This window comes from Hemicordylus capensis, chromosome 1 (assembly GCF_027244095.1).
Source record: "Hemicordylus capensis ecotype Gifberg chromosome 1, rHemCap1.1.pri, whole genome shotgun sequence".
NCBI classification, from domain to species: Eukaryota; Metazoa; Chordata; class Lepidosauria; order Squamata; family Cordylidae; genus Hemicordylus; species Hemicordylus capensis.
Genome location: NC_069657.1, coordinates 414,035,636 through 414,052,373, shown reverse-complemented (window position 1 = coordinate 414,052,373; position 16,738 = coordinate 414,035,636). Strand labels below are relative to the sequence as shown.

General features: G+C 43.0%; 1 protein-coding gene across 1 annotated transcript in view; it reads left to right on the top strand.

Annotated features, from left to right (window-relative positions):
• Positions 1-10,766, top strand: part of LYPLAL1 (lysophospholipase like 1) — a 46,130-nt gene extending 35,364 nt beyond the window's left edge. The window contains exons 4-5 of the mRNA XM_053308967.1: positions 7,266-7,381; positions 10,390-10,766. Coding sequence (XP_053164942.1) covers positions 7,266-7,381; positions 10,390-10,629 — 356 coding nt within the window. The 3' untranslated portion in view covers positions 10,630-10,766. The remainder of the gene's footprint in view (positions 1-7,265; positions 7,382-10,389) is intronic.
• The last annotated feature ends 5,972 nt before the right edge of the window (positions 10,767-16,738 follow it).

The window sequence follows — 16,738 nt, the reverse complement described above, 5'->3', positions numbered from 1 at the left end:
AAATAGAGATGCTCCCACATTGAATCCAGCCAGTTCAAGACGGCTGTAAGAATGGAGATTGTATCCAGATGCACAGGAGTGACTCACATGAAAGGTTGCTGCTTACACACACACAAACACACACACACATACATCTTTCCTGCGGAATTAGGAGTCGTTTGTGGTAGTGATCAGCTGCGGTGACACAGCGGGGAACCAGCATGCCTAGAGCTTGGTTGGTTCAAATCCCTGCCGGTGTGCTTCCCAGACTGTGCCTAGTAAATATATATGTAGTCACCTATATTGGGCAGCAGCGATATAGGAAGGTGCTGAAGGCATCATCTCAGACTGCGCGGGAAGAGGCACTGGTAAACCACTCCTGTATTCTACCAAGAAAATCACATGGATAGAGAAATCTATGTGATCACTAGAAGTTGACACTGACTCGATGGCAAATCTGCACAATCTTTCCTTTTTTATTTTGTGGTAGTGAGTGCAAACTGTCCCCTTTGCTAAGCAGGGCTTACCATGGTTTTCATTTGGATGGGTGACTACATGTGAGTGCTGTATGCTGTAAGATATTCCCCTTAGGCAGCAGGGCTGTAGGTCAGTGGTAGAGCATCTGCTTTGCATGCAGAAGGTCCCAAGTTCACTCCCCAGCATCTCCAGGTAGTGTTGGGAAAGATCCTGCCTGTGACCTTGGAGAGCCACTACCAGTCAGTATAGACATAGACAATGCTGAGTGAAATGGTCTGACTCGTTATAAGGGAGCTTCCTGTTTTCCTGTGTAAGCAGCATTTTTGTTTGGCCTTTTGCTACACTCACAGTGGTATATAAAATAACCTTTGTCTCCTTTTATTTCACTACTTCTAGCAACCTCGACATTTCCTCTTTCCTTGTTCTACAGGTCACTTTTGCTTTTTCTTCTTTGGGTATGCCACAGAAATGCTGATCCAAGCCAATTGGTCCCAGCAACCTGTAGCCTTTCATTAGCAGCCAGTGAAAACAAACTTTCAGCGACAGAGCCATTGACTCGACTGCTTGCCAAGGAATATGTGCATGATTTTTGACCTCTTGTTTCATTACAATAACATGACCCATGCAGCCACTTCTCGGTTTATTGCTAGACTTCTTCCCTAGCTACTGAACCGTGGAGGAAAGAACACAAGAGTGCTGCATTTCTTGCAAATTGCTGATAAATCCCTGCAGTTCTATTTATGAATATAATGGCTGACATCCGGACTAAAGAACCACTCGTGGTGCTAATGCACAATGGGCATTCTGGGGGAGGGGCAATTCTAATCAATCTCCCTTTTGCTTTGAAGCTGACTGGGAACCCCCCCCCGCAAAAAAAATCCCTGAGGGCTGCACAACCCTCAGGGACATATTTTCAGGGATCACAGTTGGCTTCAGAGGAAAGGGGAGATGAACAAGAACCACTCCTGCCCCAGAGCACCCCTAAAGCAATCCTGCACCACAGTGCAGCATATTTTATTTGTATTTTATCAGGAAACATCACAGTTTTGAAATCTGCATCCGTTTTCTGGCATTTAATATATTTACCACATTGTATCCTGCCCTTAAGGAGCTTAGGATGGTGTATTTGAGGTTATTCAGTGTTAGCTTTCCTATCCTATAGAGTAGTAGATTAAATGGTAAGTTAGTGAGTTGCATGACAGACTGGGGACTTGATCCTGAATCTTCTCCGCTCCAGGTCCAACTCTATTCATTTCGCCATATTGCTCATAGCTGAGGTCCTTTCAGGCAGCCCTCTGTCTGCTGCCAGACACTTAGGCTTAATGCTCACTGCCATGGCTCACCTGCATGTAGGCTGTACCACTCAGACTGTCGTGTGGGTTCACATGATGGAATGCTCTCCCATGGCAAACATGAGGAGCAGTTCGCACCCCCATTAGGCAGGCATGTACATCACTGGATTTCTCATTGAGAAGAACCATTGGTCCATCTAGGGATGATTCTCTTATATTTAGCAGGGGGAGAGCAACTGACCCAATTCACACCCAGCACAGCATCCCTCCCGTGGTTGTTGCTGCTGCCTACCTTGTGTTTCTTTTTAGATTGTGAGCCTTTTGGGGACAGGGAACCCAATTTCTTTTTTTAATTTTTCTATGTAAACCGCATTGAGGACTCTTGTTGAAGAGCGACATATCAATATTTGTTGTAGTAGTGACTCAGTATTGTCTGCACTTACTGGTAGCAGCTTCTCCAAGGTTTCAGGCAGGAGTCTTCCCCAGTGCTACTTAAGGATGTCAGGGATTGAACCTGAGACCTTCTGCGAGTAAAGCAAATGTTCTGCCACTGAGCTATGGCCCCATCCTGAAAGGTGGTATACATTGGTCTCCCATCCAGCCACTGAACACACAAAGACCTGCTTAGCTTCAGCAAGGTGGGTGCATCAGGTGCCCTTAGACCATGCTCTGGTGATGCAAGGAGATAATGGAAGTTCTGTCTGTGGTGTTAATTGTTGATGGTGCATTCACACATGCAAGTCATGACTTGAAGTGATGTCTTGATGTTGTGAGGAAAGGAGCATGTATTTGGGAAGTAACTCAAAGTTTCACAGATAGGAGTAAGTTACTGGGACACAGGAAGGTGCCTTAAACTGAGTCAGACCATTGGTCCTTCTAGTTTGGTATTGTCTGCACAGACTAGCAGCGGCTTCAAGGCTGCAGGCAGACCCATCTCTCAGACCCATCTTGGAGAAGCCAGGGAGGTAACTTGGAACTTTCTGCTCTTCCAGGAGCAGCTCCATCGCTTAAGGGGGCTATCTTACAGTGCTCACACATCAGGTCTCCCATTCATGGGCAACCAGGGCAGACCCTGCTTAGCTAAGGGGACAAGTCATGCTTGCTACCACAAGACCAGCTCTCCTCCCTTGCATTGAACCCATTGAAATGAATGATGGCTGAACAGCTGTGATGTTTGGCAAAGCTGTGCCTAATATCCTCTGTTGCCAGAGTCTGACTTGTTTTAAACAATAGTCATCATACTCTTAGGATGATTTGAGCAAACATAATAGTTGCCGTTGGCTGGGATCCTGTGCACAGTTAGGCTGCTTAAATCCTATTGACTTTGGTGGGATTTAAGCAGCCTAAGTGCATAGATCTGCAGCTGCAGCTGAGTTCCAAACATCACGGTTCATGTTGTTGTTCTTCTGGGCAACTATTTATAGCTAGGATTAGGAAATAAACCTGCAGACCTTGACTACCTCTATCTGTATGCTGTGATGGTGATGTCATTGCTGCTTGGCTAGCTGTTGCATATTGTATATTTTGCTAATCTCATGAAGTTTTTCTCAAGTCTTCATTTGTGTAATATATATATTTTATTTTCAGATTTCACTTTAGATAGCGAAAATTGGCTCACATCTTCCTCAGTTTGACGGTGTGTTTTATGTGTTATGTTCAACAGAGGCTTAGATAGGCCTAGCATAGGCTTACATAGTAATAGCACTGCTTTGAAAGCATAACATTTTGCCTCCAACCTTGGGTTGCCACATTCGCTGGAGAGAATTCCTGGAGACAACCATCAGGAGGGAAGGGGGGGCAGATTTTAAAACATTGCTTTTTTCACGGGGATTGGAAAGAGTCCTAGAGAGAAGTGGGGCCCCAACAATTCCACTGGAGAAAAGGAGGTGTGGGAGAAAAGCTGGTCTTGTTTTAGCAAGCATGTCTTGTCCCCATAGCTAAGCAGGGTCTGCCCTGGTTGCATATGAATGGGAGACTAGAAGTGTGAGCACTGTAAGATATTCCCCTCAGGGGATGGAGTTGCTCTGGAAAAAGCAGAAGGTTCCAAGTTCCCTCCCTGGCAGCATCTCCAAGATAGGGCTGAGAGAGATTCCTGCCTGCAACCTTGGAGAAGCCGCTGCCAGTCTGTGTAGACAATACTGAGCTAGATGGACCAATGGTCTGACTCAGTACATGGCGGTTTCCTATGTTCCTCTGTCCATATTCTTCACAATTAAATCCAGAGGAGAGCTGGTCTTGTTGCAGCAAGCATGAATTGTATCTTTTACTAAGCAAGGTCTTCCCTGGTTTGCATTTGGATGGGAAACTACATGTGTGAGCATTGTATGATATTCCCCTTAGGGGATGGGGCCACTCTGGGAAGAGCATCTGCATGCTTGCATGCAAACGGTTCCAAGTTCCCTCCCTGGCATCTCCAAGATAGGACTGAGAGAGACTTCTGCCTGTGACCTTGGAGAAACCATTGCCAGTCTGTGTAGACAATACTGAACTAGATGGACCAACGGTCTGACTCAGTAGAAGGCAGCTTTCTATGTTCCTACCATTCTCACTCATTCTAGAGATGATCCAGAAAGGAGGGGAAGGGGCTTATTGAACCATATATGGAAAGGCAACCTAGCCAGCTGACACTGCAGTGATGCCAGAGAATGGGTAAGAATATGGGCCTTAAACACTGGCACCATGTAGTTGTGATGCCTGGAGAAAAGTACTGTACCAGCAAATAAGGTAAAATCCCAGCATCCCAGACTGGACAATCCTTTTCCTACATCATGGACAGGGTGTCTGATTCCTGGACTGTCCAGGCCAATCCTGCATGTGGCAACCCCTTATTACTATGGTCCTCAAAGCTTTCGCTTCAGTATTCACCCAGAGACTGCAGTGCTACTGAGTTTCTCCCTAAAGACCCAGAATTCAACAAACCAGCTTTTGGCATTCAGTTCCCCCCAAATGTTAGGAACCACATGAAAGCCCCGTTGCTTAATGTTCTCCCTACAGAAGGTGACTGCATTATCAGGCATGGCTGGTGAGTAATTGCAGGTTCCTTTGCCAACTAGTGACTAAATGGATGCAAAAAAACCCAAAGCTGAGATTAAATCATTTGCAAATTAGTAATGAGTTTTCAATGTGCCCCTTTTTTTGCCTCTGTATTTTAAAACATCAAAATGGACTTAATTTTATGTATGCACAATATGTGCCAGTGTTTGGGAGTGTATGTATGCATATTTATATAGAGCAAAACATTTCCACGCTGCATTTTTATGAGGTTGGGGGTGATTGCATCATCCATCGGGTGGCACAAGGAAATGAGCAGAGAGTCAGGAGCAGCTAAGACATTTCTTTCCGTTTCGGGCTCTGGCTCATTGTGATGGAAGCCCTGCAAACTAGTAAAGAGGTACCTTTCAAAGTGGTGATCCTCTTCTGTGTAGCAGGGGGAGAGCAATTGGCACAGATCAACCCAGCACAGGCTGTTGCTGAAGTCTTCTATGTGCGTCTTTTTAGATTTAGTGGGCATGAATTGTCCCCTTTGCTAAGCAGGTCCAACTTGGTTTGCATTGTTGGAGGGGTGACTACGTGTGAGCGCTTTAAGATATTCCCCTTAAGGGATGGAGGCCATCGCTCAATTGAAGAGCATCTGCATGCTTGCATGCAGAAGATCCCAGGTTCAGTCTTTGGCATGTCCATGTCGGGCTGGGAGAGACTCCTGCCTGAAACCTTGGAGAGCCACTGCCATTCAGTGTAGGCAACACCAAGCAAGATGGACCAGCATTCTGACTCGGTACAAGGAAGATTCTTGTGTTCCTTTTTTGGAGCCCTCTGGAGACAGGGAACCATCTTATTATCTGTGGGGTGAGGGGTTAAAAAAGCAAAATAATAATCTATATCATGGGTTCCCAACCTTGGGTCCCCAGATGTTGTTGGACATCAAGTCCCCTAATCCCCAACCAAAGGCCATTGGGGCTGGGGATTATGGGAGCTGAAGTCCAGTAACATCTGGGGACCCAAGGTTGAGAATCCCTAATCTATATATTTATTGCTCTAAGACGTACCCGTGGCTAATCCCATGCAAGGCAGCTCTCACGGAAGTTCGCAAGCAGCTGCCAGATAGCCACAGGTATGGGGAGAGAAAATGGTGGCCACTGCTGGGCCGACTGGTGAGGGAAAGCGCCTGCTGCTGGGCCAGCCAGCAGGGAGGGAGAGCTCCTGCCACCGGGCCAGCCGGGAAGGAGAGTGCCCACCACCGGGCCAGCCAGTGGGGAAGAACGACAGGAAGAACTAGGGGCGCATATGCTCTGTGCCAGGTCAGCTAGTAATAATTAATAATTAATAATCAGTTATTAAAATATAAAATAGCACCTCTGCTACTGAGCCACTTATATTTCCATAGCAGAACTGTTGCTTCAATATATGTTTGAGAGTTTCCATATCAGGACTGTGAGTTGATATAGGCCCTTTTGTTTGGACCATTTTGAACCATTTATATGAGCCGCTCCTGTCCACCCATGGTTAGAGATGTGCACGTTCTGTGTCCCACTCTCCCTCCTGACACGCTCTTCCCCTTCCCATAATCATGAGGAGGACTGTTCAGATGAACTGCTCCCCACACAATTATGAGAAGGGGAACAGGATGCCAAGAGGGGAGTAGGAGTGGGACACGAGCACATGTGCCCCTAATTGTGTGTAGGTGGGGCTGACTCAGACATTGTTTGAACCAGCCCTTTATGTGTTTTGTTATTTTAGTCAGTTTGTCACCATGTGAAAGATTTCACTGCAGCCAGTATGGAAACCAGTGGGAAACAGATTTAAGCTTCATAACTCACTAGGATAAGCCACAAAAAAGGGTGACATCAACTTAAACCAGAAGAAAAGAAGTCTAATAGACGTGTGGGTATTTATTGTTCCAAAACTATGAATAAAATCTCAGTGTGATTCAGGCCATACATTCCTTTTAGTGTGAAATATCTTGAAATTATAATTAATTAATAATAAAAATAATTAATAATTCTATTTTAAAATGTTCACATACAATTTAACAACCTAATCTCAGGGTTTTTTTTTTTGTTTGTTTTTTAATGTAAAAATGAAGCCACACTACTAGGATTACTACTTCTGAGGTTGTTGTGAGGATAAACATAACCATGTATAAACATAACCTTTGGGCACCTTGGGGGAAGAGCGAGATATAAATGTAAAACTAAAATAAAAAATGTTAATTATATGTGATAAAGAAAGGCTGAATCACTGAAGTGAAATAAAGTGTAGTCAAGATGGTTATGAGGAACCTCCATGTTCAGAGACAGTATGCCCCTGAATACTGGTTCTTAGAAAAGAGCTGTGGTTGCCTCCATGTGCCCAAAGGCAACTGGTCACTGTGGGAAGCAAGATGCTGGAGTAGATGGACCCTTGTTACATATGTATACCTTTATGTGCGTAGAAGGTAGAAATCAGCACTGAAAGTGAGGTCTCTGAATGTGTGGACATAGTATGCTTTTTGTCACTTTCCCCCTCAACATTCCATAGGTGGGTTTTCCATGGGAGGAGGTATGGCTATGCACTTGGCATACAGATATCACCAAGACCTGGCAGGAGTGTTTGCTCTTTCAAGCTTTCTCTGTAAGAACTCCGTTGTTTACCAGGTGAGTTCCAAAGGCTTTACTAGTCTCATTTCCCATATCGTTTAACTTTAAAAACCTCTGGAGGCTGTGCATCAATGATGTGAAGTGAATTTTTACTTGATCATCATTTCCCAGAAGAGCCATGTTTGTTACCCTAGCTTCCTAGACTAATACTATGGGGGGAGGGGGGTGGTTCACACGACCTGCTACAAGTAACCAGCGGTTCCTGGGAAGCACACACTTTTGACACGAGCTGCAAGTTCAGCTCGTTTTGTGTCGTCCGAGCCGCCGTGTCGGCCGTAGAATGTCAGATTCCCACCGCTGCTTGACATTCGCCCGACATTCTCAAGCCATCTTCAAATGTCAGTTATGGATGTTGAGCAAATGTCAGGTGGTGAAGGGAACCCGATACTTTCCACCTGACATGGCAGGTTCAGGTAACAGAGAAATGGCTGGAAGTATCGGCTTGCATCAGGAGCACGTGCTCCCCAGGAGCCTCTAGTTCCCTCGTGATGGGTCAGGTGAACCTGCCCTGTGTGTCGCATGAGTGATTCAAATTTCAACATCCAATTTAAGTAAAGGCAGATTTGTGGGACTGATTTTTCCCCTGCATTGCAGCTTTTTTGCTGCACCGTGAGAGCCCCTGTGGGGCTTAATTGCAGAAGTTTACCTTTTCACTTCGGACAATGTGTCATCAAAAAACTTCAAAACATAGATTGTTCAGTTTAGTGACTCACGAAAATCAAATGATTGTGTTCCAAATTGATTCCATCATGTGATGGCTGCAAAACATGGGTGGTGGAGGTGGGGGACTGTAGGAATATCCCATAGTTACATGCCTCTTTTCATTATATTTCAATCTTCCAATCCTACAACACGTAGTTTCACACAGGCGAAAACTGTGTTCTACCCAGGTTTGGGAGCTGTGTCTGCTCCCAATTTTTTGTTGTGTGGGTGCAAACAACTAGGCAGGAGGAGGGAAAAGTGATTGTGTGGAAGCAAGGTAGGAGGAAAAGCTGGGTAGGACAGCTTTTCCTCCTGCCTTGGTCAAATGTTGGGTATGAAAGCTCCTACCTAGCTTCCACACAATCATTTCTCCCTCCTCCTGCCAAGTTGTTTGCACCCACACAACTGAAATTTGGAAACACACACAGCTCCCAAACCTGGGTAGAACACAGTTTTCGCTTGTCTGAATGACCTCCATCTCCCATTCCTCTCCTGTTGCAGAAGTTTGTCTCTTTTTGGTTTCTTTTATTTTTGTTTTCCCACCCTGCCCCCGATCTGTAAACAGCCTACATCCTTCTGTCCATCAGGCTATTTCAGTATACTTCAGGTGCTGCCTCCCTATCTGCTCCTGTAGCTGAGGGATACTCAGCTGTAGCTGAGGGATACAGATACTCTGTAGCTGTAGCTGAGGGATACTCAGAGGTACTCTTACCCCGTTCTCTCCCCGTTTACTTAGCATTCTCGTTAATTTTTTTCATCTGTGTGTGGAATGAGTTTTGTTCTGGGTAGCAGTATCAAGCCACTGTGTACGCACATGCATTCAGAGTGGGGCCTTCCTGATTCAACCTGAGCGGGATCTAAAATTAACTGAGTGGACATCAAAAAATGTGTTAGTGTATGCACGTGCGCACACCTTAGAGGGAACACTGCTCTGGACTTCTGAGCCAAAGTCCAGGGCCTCCACACACCCTGGAGGCCTCCAAATCCTTTTTAGTCTGTCCCGGGTGGTGTGGTCACTTTAAAAATGTGTTTAAAATATGGCGGGGGGGTGGGGGCTCCAAAGTCCTTTAGGTCCAGGCTCCAAAATTACCTAGGTGCACCTCTAAGTAAAGTACATGCTGTGCATGAACAAGGTCCTATCCACCCCCAGCACAGTACCCCCAGTGACTGTTGCTGGTGTCTATCTTATGTTTCTTTTTAGATTATGAGCCCTTTGGGGACAGGGATCCATCTTATTTATTTGTTATTTCTTTGTGTAAACCGCCCTGAGCCATTTTTGGAAGGGCGGTATAGAAATCAAATAAATAATAATAATAATAATAATAATAATAACTACTACTACTACTACTACTTTACTGGGAACAGCCTATATTTTGCGACAATATCTATAATAACAACAACAATATTGATAATAAAATTCAGCCATCCCAGGTCTTTGGGAAGGACTCGATGTCTGGATATAACAAACCAGTCAATAACAGGTCTGACTGTGTAAACAAGAATTAATAATTTAAAAAAAAATCTGCCACACAATAAACCAGATATAACTGTAGTCTAGAAGAAAGAAAAACAAGTCAAAATAATCAACATAGAAATACCAGGGGATAGCAGAATAGAAGAAAAAGAAATAGAAAAAATAACAAAATACAAAGATCTACAAATTGAAATTGAAAGGCTGTAGCAGAAGAAGACCAAAATAATCCCAGTAGCAATTGGCGCCCTAGGTACAATTCCAAAACAGCTTTAAGAGCACCTCAACACCATAGGGGCCACAGAAATCACCATCAGCCAGTTACAAAAAGCAACTTTACTGGGAACCGCCTATATTTTGTGATTATATCTATAATAATAACAATATTGATAATAAAATTCAGCCATCCCAGGTCCTTGAGAAGGACTTGATGTCTGGATAAAACAAACCAGTCAATAACACCTTTTTGACTGTGTAAACAAGAAATAATAATAATAGAATTTCAATCCCTAGTATCTTCCGTTCAGGGATCTCAACTAGCAGGGCTAGAAATAAAACTCTCCAAGATCTGCCTAGATCTTGGAGAGTTGTTGCCAGCCGGAATAGGAAATAAGGGGTTAGATGGAGCAGTGGTCAGATGCAATGGACCTTTGTTTCTCAAACTTGATGATATGGTATTCTTCCCTTTTCAAATGACTGGCTTTTGCACATGCACGCATGAATAGCCATCCAAATACTATATCTTGTTGGGTATCCAGTATTGAGCATTGGCGTTCTGTTTTCTAAGAGCTACATTTCTTGTTAAGATTGGTAATGTCTCCTCTGCCAACAGGCATTACAGAAGAATGAAGGGGAACTACCCGAGTTATTTCAGTGTCATGGGATGGCTGATGAACTAGTTCTGCATCCGTGGGGTGAAGAAACCAACGAGATGTTAAAATCCCTTGGAGTAAGGACAACATTTCTAAGTTTTCCAAACTTTCATCATGAACTGAACAGTGATGAGTTGGAAAAATTGCAAGCCTGGATTCTGAAGCAGTTGCCAGAAGAGTTAATGATTCATGATCAATAAGGGGAGGTATCACGTATCTGGTATCTAGAATGCATATGGATATTTCTGTGTTACATTATTTCTGAACTTGTAATTTGGTTCTGAACAGAAGCACAATGTTCAAATGATGATAAGAATATTAAACAAAAATTATGGTGTGTGTTTTGTAAGTATGTGGATCATTCCTGGAATTTTCTAGGGCATCTGTAAATATCATGTGATTTTAAATTGCATACAATAGGATTATTAAGCACTAGCAGATGCCCATCATTATAATAGCCATTTTTGGAAGAGTGGTATATAAATTTAATAATAGTAATAATAATTATTATTATTTTAAAAAATTAAGCAAGAATTGGTGGAATCATCCAAATGAGGTCACGGAAAATGAGGAAGAAAAAGTCCTTTGAGATTTTCAAATACAAACTGATAGACATTTAGCGCACAGTATGCCAGATGTGACAGTCATCGAGAAGAATCAGGTTCTGATAATTGATATTGCAATCCCAGGGGGTAGACGAGTCTACGAAAAACAGTTGGAAAAAATAACTAAATACAAGGACCTTTAGATTGAAATTAAGCGGCACTGGAAAAAGAAAAAAAAATAGTGGTGCCAATAATTGTTGGTGCTTGCTACAGTACCAAAGGTCTTGACACCTTGGGCATCAATAAAATTACAACACATCAACTACAGAAGGCCACAACTACTCGGGACAGCACAAATACTACAACACTATCTTTAATTTTTCTTTAGTTATCCTAGACCCTTGGAAAAAGCCCGATAATTAAAGTAGCAAATCCAGTCAATAACATCTGGTAGACTGTGTGTAAATAGCATAATAATAATAATAACAACAACAGGAAGAAGCCTTAAAGAATATATCAAGGACAGTGAAGAAAATGCATTTCAAATGGTCAATAACAAGAAACTGTTCAACACCAATGAAAGAAAGCAGGCCTACAAGAAAGAACAAGTCAAGAACCGAGCAGAAAAATGGAAAAATAAGCCCCTGCATGGTCATTATTTGCACAATATAAGTGGAAAATCAGACATCACCAAGACCTGGCAATGGCTTAAGAATGGCAACTTGAAGAAAGAAACAGAGGGTTTAATACTGGCTGCGCAAGAACAGGCACTAAGAACAAATGCAATAAGAGCAAAAGTCGAAAAATCCACCACAAACAGCAAGTACCGCCTTTGTAAAGAAGCAGATGAAACAGTAGACCACCTAATCAGCTGTTGTAAAAAGATCGCACAGACTGACTACAAACAAAGGCATGACAAGGTAACAGGGATGATACACTGGAACATCTGCAAAAAATACAAGCTATCTGTAGCCAAAAATTGGTGGTAGCATAAAATTGAAAAGGTTGAAGAAAATGAAGATGCAAAAATATTATGGGACTTCCGACTACAAGCAGACAAACATCTGCCACACAATACACCAGATATAACTGTAGTTGAGAAGAAAGAAAAACAAGTTAAAATAATCAGCAATACCAAGGGATAGAAGAAAAAGAAATAGAAAAAATCACACACACAAAAATCACAAAATACACAAAAATCACCAATCTACAAATTGAAATTGAAAGGCTGTGGCAAAAGAAGACCAAAATAATCCCCGTGGTAACTGGCGCCCTGCGTGCAATTCCAAAACAACTTGAAGAGCACATCAACACCATAGTGGCCACAGAAATCACCATCAGCCAATTACAAAAAGCAACTTTACTGGGAACAGCCTATATTCTGCAACAATATCTATAATAACAGCAACAACATTGATTAAAAAAATTCAGCCATCCCTGGTCCTTGGGAAGGACTCGATGTCTGGATAAAACAGATTATTTAATAACACCTGCATTCTGCTTGTAGCCACCTAATGGTGCAGTGGGGAAATGACTTGCCTAGCGAGCAAGAGGTTGCTGGTTCGAATCCCTGGTGGTATATTTCCCAGAATATGGGAAACACCTATATCAGGCAGCCGTGATATAGGAAGGTGCTGAAAGGCATCATCTCACACTGTGCAGGAGGAGGCAATGGTAAACCCCTTCTGTATTCTACCAAAGAAAACCACAGGGCTCTGTGGCTGCCAGAAGTCGACACCAACTTGAGAGTACAACTTTATTCTGCTTGTATTTTTGTGCTTTTTGCTAGAGGCCATTGTGGCTTGGGATTATGTTGTTGTCCCAAAACATCTGTTAACCTTGTCCCAGGGTACAGCACAGAAGCATACTGGCTGTCAATAACAACAGTAATTAGTCTACATGCTTTGATATTTAATTTTTTTAAAAACCAATATTATATATATAGCCTCTCTGATTTCAGTCTAAGTCGAAGGCCGTTCGGCAAATATACACGAAACAAATGAGTGGGCTTAACCAATGCATTTCAGGATACCTTCTGGAGTTGCCACTTATGTGGGCGAGGTACATAATTCAGTGAGCAAATGAAAATGACTTCAAATTAGGCTTGAATTCTCTTGGGCTCTGTAAAGGTTTTCTGTTCTGCTTGGAAATAAAGCTTGAGTTTAGGGGTTGTTGGGGTTTTTTTGGTATTAATCTTCCATCCTTATAAACATGTCCTTTTGAAAGGAGGGTTGAAATTCATGAATAGGTTAGTGCTTTGAACTGCAAAGCTTCCTGATTAATTGAAGTGCAGCCACAGACAGCTGGAGCCGGAAAACAATTACAGGCAAGAGTGGAATCAGCTGATCAAGCTGGTAAGCCTAAAATTATTGGTAACAAAACTTGAACAAATAAGAGGTCCTGGAGTTGAATTAGTCACCCCCTATTAAACTAGCTGACTGTCAAGTGAATTTAAAAGGGGGGGGGGGTAGTCCTCTAATTTTTTAATCACTGGGAGGAGGCGTGGAAACAAAGTCAACAGCCTTATGTGTGGGTAGAAGTGGGAGATGTATGAAAAAGACAGGAAGATTCTGAGCTATTGGATTTCTCAACTTTTGAATGTATTACCAAAAAAGAATCCATCCATTTGAGCCAGCCTGCAGAAGAGTAATCACAAAGAATTTCTAAATTACTATTTAAGGCAAGTGCCACACAAAACAACATAACATAACAACCAATATTTATATACCCCTTTTTAACAAAAGTTTCCAAAGCCGTTTACACAGAGAAATAATAAAGAAAGAAATAAGATGGATCAAGTATATAGGATAACAAAACAAGCATACAAAGAGCATTGAGCTGGAGAGCCACTGGCCAAGTCAGCATAGACAGTACTGAGCTAGATGGGCCAATGGTCTGATCTGGTAGGAAGCCGCTTTCTACATACCTATAACATTCTCTTTCAAATTTCACTTTGGAGAAAATTTGGTTCCAGTCCCACATTTCAGAAGGCCTGGGGCCAGGAAGGCTGTGTGTTTAGTTGGCAGATGAAAGTGGACACGGTATAGAACTCTACAGGGAAGGTAACTCTGGATCATAGAGTCAAGGTTGCCCCACCCTGCTAACCAGCCACATGTTTGGCTCACCTCTCTAGGGTTCGAAATGATCAAAGGCAGCATGATGAGATGAGAGATACAGTTGTTGCCTTGCATGGATTTCTTGAAGAGGTGCTCTGTGTTATATAACTTAATGTGCCTTACCTTCAGAAGTCAGAGCAAAGTTGATGATATGATGATAATGGAATTATTTCAAAGGTCAAAACTTATTTGTGCTGACAAGAAGAAAAAAGAAAAGATAATAGACAAACCTCCTGTACTTGCATCATGAAATCATCTTTGGCTCTTTCTCGGTTCATTTCTTTTTAAAAAGAGGATGCTTCTGTAAGCAAAATATGTAAGTTTCTCAAGGGCTGGCAGCGAGGTCTTGAGAATGGCAAGCTTTTCCTCACTATGAAAACAAATGTCCTGAAAGTGTCTTTGATTAGTGCCAGACTACTGACATTTCTAATATGCTTCAGATGCTAGAGAAGAGTGTGTGATCCTGTCGTCAGGATTACAGAACCTCGTTTGTTATGACCATTGGAGGTAGATATGTAAATAGTTTTTGCTTTTCACATGGAAACTGGTCACTTTTCAAGTTGTTCAAATTATGAAGCAATAACAATCACTGCTGGTGTGTTCCAAGGGGTGAGGCCATTGCATACAAAGATCCAGGATATAAAAGAACAGAATCCATCCACCTGGCTTTTTAAAAAGTATTCAAAGACTTTGCAAGACCAAGGGTGAAACTGCAACTTATTCCACTGCTTACAGACATACCTTACTAATGAAAACGTGGAATATTACACATCCACTCTGGGACCAATGGATATTTTCAGTTTTCTGTCTTCACTTGCAGGAGTCTTTCAGGAAGAACTTTCTCTGTGGGCAGCTCCTCAATAGCCAGAATTTCATAGCAACTCTTCTTCTTTGCTGCACTCAGATTTCAGTTTCAGAAATCTAATATGTGGGGCACAGCTCACCCATCCATAAATGCATTTTGCTCCTGCTGTGCCCCCCACTTAGGAACATAAGAACAGCCCTGCTGGATCAGGCCCAAGGCCCATCTAGTCCAGCATCCTATTTTGCACAGTGGCCCACCAGATGCTACTGGAAATCACAGGCAGGAGTTGAGGGCATACCCTCTCTCCTGCTGTTACTTCCCTGCAACTGGTACTCAGAGGCATCCTGCCATTGAGGCTAGAGGTGGCCTTTAGCCCTCCAACTAGTAGCTGTTGATAGACCATGAAGTTATCCAAGCCCTTCTTAAAGCCATCCAGGTTGTTGGCTGTCACCACATCTTGTTGCAGAGAATTCCACTAGTTGATTTCCACAAGTTGAATTCCACAACTTCTTCAGGAAGCCTTCTGTGCCATGAAAAATATGTCCCTGAGGATTTTGCAGGGCCATGTGTTGTTGTTTTTTAAAGGAACAGGGCACTTCCAAAAGCAAGGAAGTGTAGCAGAAATCATTCCCCACCAGTGTTCCCTCTAACAGATTTCCAGATGTTGTTGACTACAACTCCCAGAATCCCCAACTGCAACGGCTTTTGCTTGGGGATTCTTGGAGTTGTAGTCAACATCTGGGAATCCCTATTAGAAGGAACACTGCCCCCCACCCCCTGCCACACAGGCACATGCAGTAATGGGGAAGCTTCCAGCTGCTTAAAATAAGAGCCCCTGGTGGCGCAGTGGTAAAACTGCCGCCCTGTAACCAGAAGGTTACAATCCTGACCAGGGGCTCAAGGTTGACTCAGCCTTCCATCCTTCCGAGGTCGGTAAAATGAGTACCCAGAATGTTGGGGGCAATATGCTAAAATCATTGTAAACTGCTTAGAGAGCTCCAGCTATAGAGCGGTATATAAATGTAATTGCTATTGCTATTGCTATTGCTTTTGGAGCAGGCTTCTCGGGCGAGGACACCGCTCCTGCTGAGTCATTGCTCCAACACTGTGGTTTGTTGGTTTGTTTGTTTATTAAATACACAGGAGTGGGTCCGAGCAGCATACTAGAAGGCAACACGCCCTAACTTATTTTGTCTAACTTCCCTTCAACTTTCCTCATTCTCTCAGGAGCTGAAGAATGAGAAAATCAGGAAAGGAGGGACAAATATGCGGGGACAGGATTTATTTCAAATTTGATCCGAAAGCAAATTTTTACAGCTAAGTTATAAGCTCCTGAAAGTTGTGGTTCATAATGGAAAGACTGGCAGATCCTGAATGGCGCTGCTTTATATTATATGAAGCTTTAAGTTTTTTTCCATTTCTGCACCTAAAATAAAACTAAGTCGCAACACTTTCCTTACAGACGCCTACGTTGCCCGCCAGTAGGAGCTGCTGGATTTGTCTGGAGTTTCCTTAGATGTAGCCACTGGAATATTTTTTTTCCCCTGTTGTAAGGACAATTTGATTCAGTCAGAAAGTTTGCATAAGGCTGTGGTGGGTGAACTCAGTGGGCTATTTCCAAGTAGTAAGTTGCCATGGTGGTTATTCAACTGCATTGGGCCAAGCTACATGGGACAGAACTTTGTTGCCGTCTCATGTTGCCAGTAAAGAAGCATTTCGTCCACACATTTAGGGGGAGTGCACCAATCAATAAACATAGGAAGCTGCCTGATACTGAGTCAGTCGTTGGTCCATCTAGCTCAATCCTGTATACTCTGGCTGGCAGAGGCTCTGCTATGTTTCA